Source organism: Amphibalanus amphitrite, unplaced genomic scaffold, assembly GCF_019059575.1.
Source record: "Amphibalanus amphitrite isolate SeventyFive unplaced genomic scaffold, NRLGWU_Aamphi_draft 000497F_arrow, whole genome shotgun sequence".
NCBI classification, from domain to species: Eukaryota; Metazoa; Arthropoda; class Thecostraca; order Balanomorpha; family Balanidae; genus Amphibalanus; species Amphibalanus amphitrite.
In genome coordinates, this window is record NW_024881991.1 from 361166 (window position 1) to 365764 (window position 4599).

At 67.5% G+C, this 4599-nt stretch overlaps 1 protein-coding gene across 1 annotated transcript; it reads right to left on the minus strand.

The window, feature by feature from the left end:
• Positions 1 to 3451: 3451 nt before the first annotated feature.
• LOC122392685 lies at positions 3452 to 4372 on the minus strand. Its single transcript, XM_043387833.1, has one exon. The coding sequence runs from the start codon at positions 4370 to 4372 to the stop codon at positions 3452 to 3454; it is 921 nt and encodes a 306-aa protein (XP_043243768.1).
• Between the last annotated feature and the right edge of the window lie 227 nt (positions 4373 to 4599).

The window sequence follows — 4599 nt, forward strand, 5'->3', positions numbered from 1 at the left end:
ATGAACAAGTGGAGCAGAGCCATCTGGCGGATATCGCTGAACCTGCGCCTCGCGTCAGCTGCGACAGCAGCGCCACGTTGAGGTCGACGGTGGCGCCGCCCCGCGTCGGAGCGCTTGCCAGTCGCCAGCGGCGGTAGTGCCGCGCCGCGTCGGAGAACGTGCGGCGGTGCACTACATCACCCTCCCCCTAGAGACGGCACTGCGAACGTGACGTTAAGAAAACGCGTTGGTGGCCGTACAGCACGGCCGGAGCGGGTCGTCCGTAGGCACGGCGGTGGGGGCGCGGGCGGAGGCGGCGGCTGTAGCGGCAGGTCGCCACGCGGTGGCGGAAGCGGCGGCCTCGGTGCGCGAGGCACTGGCAGGAGGAGCTCTGGGCCGGAGGCCGGTGTTGCCGAGTCGGCGGAACGCGCCGTGTCTTGGACCGCAGACGGCGATGCTGTCGGAGTTGGAGCAGGCGGGGGCCGTTCCAAGTGCGCCGGTTTGACTCGGTCGATGGAGATAACGTCTGAACGACCGCCTCGGTCCACAGTGACCGTCTTCGCCGATCTGTGTAGCACCTTGTATGGTCCGTCATAACGCGGGGCAAGCGGCGGCTTCACTGCGTCGTGGCGCACGAACACGTGCGAGGCGTGGTCCAGCGCGCGCGGCACGTACGACGGCGCGCTTGGTGCTGGTCGTGGTGCCGTCGGGCGCAGTGCCGCCATGGTGCGCTGAAGCTCGGCGGCGAATGATTCCGGCGTAGGAGGCGCGGTGGCGGACGGGGTGATGAGTTCACCAGGTAGGCGTAGAGGTGCTCCGTACACCAGCTCGGCAGTGCTGCAGCCCAGGTCTTGTTTGAGCGCCGAGCGGATTCCGAGCAGCGCCAAAGGAAGAGCCTCCGTCCAGCGGGCGGGCGCGGCGGCGCGCAGCGCGGCCTTAAGCTGCCGGTGCAGGCGCTCCACCATCCCGTTGGCCTGGGGGTGGTACGCGGTGGTCCGGCGCCGCGCGCAGCCCAGGAGAGTGGACAGCTCAGCCCAGAGCGCCGACTCGAATTGGCTGCCCCGGTCGGTGATGATCTCGTCCGGGACGCCGAACCGAGAGATCCAGCCGGAGATCAGCGCCCGGGCGACCTCTCGCGCCGTGATGCCACGCAGCGGGATCGCCTCCGGCCAGCGGCTGTACCGGTCCACCACCGTCAGAAGATACGAGTAGCCCTCAGACGGCGGCAGCGGGCCGACCAGGTCGGCGTGCACTTGTCGAAACCTGTCGGCAGGTGGCGGGAACGATGCGGGCGGCGCTGTCGTGTGCCGGTGGACTTTGGTGCGCTGGCACGGGACGCAGGTGCGCGCCCAGAGTGCGGCGTCCTTCTTCACCGACGGCCACACGAACCGCCGCGTGACCAGGTCGACGGTGGCGCGCACTCCCGGGTGGGCCAGATCGTGCACGTGCCGGAAGTAGGCGCGCCGGAGCGGTGCCGGGATCCACGGCCGCGGTACACCCTGGGACTCGTCGATGACCAGCGTGCGGCCGCTGGGGAGCCGGGCGTCTCTGAGTTTGAGCCCGTGCTCTGTCGAGCGGAAGCGCGCCAGCTCTTCGTCCTCTAGCTGGCAGGCTGCGAGCTTGTCGAAGTCGTCGACTGGCGGGCACGGTGCTGAGAGCATCGCCACTGTTCGACTCAGAGCGTCCGCAGCTGCGTTTTCTTTCCCAGGCACGTGCCTGATGTCGGTGGTGAACTGGGAGATGAAGTCCAGGTGCCGGATCTCCCTCGGCGAGTAGCTGGCTGACCCGGACGAGACTGCCGACACGAGGGCCTTGTGGTCGGTGAAGATGGCGAACTGGCGGCCTTCCAGAGTGTGCCGGAAGTGCTTGACCGCCAGATACGTCCCGAGCAGTTCGCGGCCGAAGGTGCTGTAGCGTGTCTCTGCTGGTTGGAGTGACTTCGAGAAGAAAGCCAGCGGCGTCCAGGTCCCGTGCGAGTGTTGCTGCAGGACAGCGCCGACGCCGGTGTCAGAGGCATCGACCTGCAGACTCAGCGCTGCGCCGGGAGTGGGGTGCGCGAGCTGCGTGGCCTGAGCCAGGGCAGCCTTCACGCGTTGGAAGGCGTCCTCAGCGGTTGGCGTCCACTCCACCGGCGCCGCGCGTTTGCGTTTCTGGTCCAGCAGGTGGTGAAGTGGTCGGAGGAGGCCGGCAGCACCAGGCAGGAACCGGTGATAGTAGGTCACCAGGCCGATGAACCTACGCAGTTGGCGTTGCGTGGTCGGCTGCGGAAACTCCTGGACTGCGGCGACCTTCTCCGGCAGCGGGGCGATGCCGTCCGGGGACACATCGTGACCGAGGAAGCTGATACGGTTGACGCCCAGCACGCACTTCTTTGGGTTGATCGTGACGCCGAACTTGTCGAGACGTTCCAGTACCTGACGGAGGTGACGGCGGTGCTGCTCGACGGACGTGCTGGCGATGAGGATGTCGTCGATGTACACGTAGCAGCACGTCAGCCCGCGCATCACCTCGTCTATAAAGCGCTGGAATGTCTGACTGGCGTTGCGAAGACCGAAGCTCATCCGCTGCATCTCGAATAGCCCGAACGGTGTGACGATGGCCGTCTTCGGGATGTCAGCGGGTTCGACCGGGATCTGATGGTACGCGCGGACGAGGTCGATCTTCGAGAAGATGGTACAGCCGTGCAGGTTCGCGGAGAAGTCCTGCAGGAACGGTATGGGATACCGGTCCGGGACGGTGGCGGCGTTCAGGGCGCGGTAGTCGCCGCACGGGCGCCACTGTCCGGGCTCCTTCTTGGGCTCCATGTGGAGGGGCGACGCCCAGCTGCTCTTGGATGGGCGGGCGACCCCGAGGCTGATCAACTTGTCGAACTCCTGACGGGCGATGCGGAGGCGGTCGGGCGGCAAACGCCGAGGGTGCCCCACACGAGGAGGTCCACGTGTCACGATGTGGTGAGTGACGTTATGGCGCACGGGCAGGAGTTGCGCAGATGTGGCCGTCACTCGAGGGAACTCTCTAAACAAGTCTGCGAGAGTGGGCGCCGCGCACATACGCACTCCGACGGAGCCGATGTCGGCTCGGGTGCCCACGGCGCACGTTGTGCCGTGTTCAGCCTGGAGGAGCTGACGGCGCATGTCCACCAGCAGACGATGATGGGCGAGAAAGTCCGCTCCCAAGATCGGCATCGATACGTCGGCGACCATGAATGTCCACGGGTAGTCCACAGTTCCGAAACGCACCGAAGTCGAAATAACGCCATGGAGCTTGATCTCTGTGCCGTTGGCTGCTTCCAGTCGAGGCGCGTCGGGCGGCTGCACAGTGGTGCCGTCGGCCACGACTCGCGGTGGGACGACACTCACCTGTGCGCCGGTGTCGACGAGGAACCGCCAGTTCCGGGCAAGGTCGGTGACATAGAAGAGGGGCGCCAGTGTTGGCCGGCCCGTCTCCGCTGGCGCTAGCGCGGACAGGCGGGCTAGTTTCCCGACCAGGAGCACGGCGGTCTGCAGCGGTGGGCCTCCGCGCCGTACTTCTGGTGGTACCAGCAGTACCCTTCATCAGGTGTCACCGATGCCGGTTGAGAGCTGCCAGACGAGGCAGGTGCGGGTCGGCGCGGACGGGAGCGGGAGCGGCCACGCCGAGGAGCGTCGGCACCGCCCCGCTGGAACACGGCTTCGATTCGTGCTACCGCAGCGGTGAGGGCGGTGACGGCAGCGGCCATGCCGGAGTTACCGCACCCGCAGGCGGCGAGCGGTCCGGCGGCGGTCACTGCGCTGGCCGGCGGGGCGAGCGTGACCCCAGGGCCGGCCGGCGGGCCACAGGCGGCAGCGACGCCGGCCGTCGGCGTGCAGACAGCAGTCACGGCGGCACCGCCAGAGGCCTCCTGGAATCGGTCGGCCGCGCTGGCCAGGTCGTCAATACCAGTGTCCTCCGGCAGCAGCGCGAGGGCGGCGCGGGTCGTCGGCGGCAGGCGCTGCAGGAACAGCGTCCTGAGAAGGCCGAGGTCGTGGCCCGCGCTGCCCAGCATGTGCTGCATGCTGCGCAACAGCTGCGTGGGCTTCCTGTCGCCCAGCTGGTGGTCGCGGAGGAGTGCCTCGAGGCGTGAGGCGCGCGACTGGGCCAGGCGCGTGCTCAGGGCCCCTTTTAGTTCTGAGAACGAGCCGGTCTCGGCTGTTATCACGTCTCGAACTTGTGAAGCGACATGGACAGGCAGGTTGGCCACCAGCAGCCGGAACTTGTCGTGGTCATCCGTGATGCCGGCGACGGCGAAGGCACACTCGACCTGCACCAGCCAGAGCTCGGCTTCTTCAGGTGCGTAGGCCGGCAGCCGGAACGACGCGAATGGCCGCGTCGGCGCGTCCTGGGCGGCACCCTCCGGCTCGATGGGTGACGGCATAGTCACTATATACAGCAAACACTAACACTAGAGGCACACTGAAAGACTGTCGGTAATCACTAGGCGCTCGCCGCGCTCACTGTGCTGGCGCTCGCTGCGCTGCACTGCGTTGGCGCTCGCTGCGCTGCACTGCGTTGGCGCTCGCTGCGCTGCACTGCGTTGGCGCTCGCTGCGCTGCACTGCGTTGGCGCTCGCTGCGCTGCACTGCGTTGGCGCTCGCTGCGCTG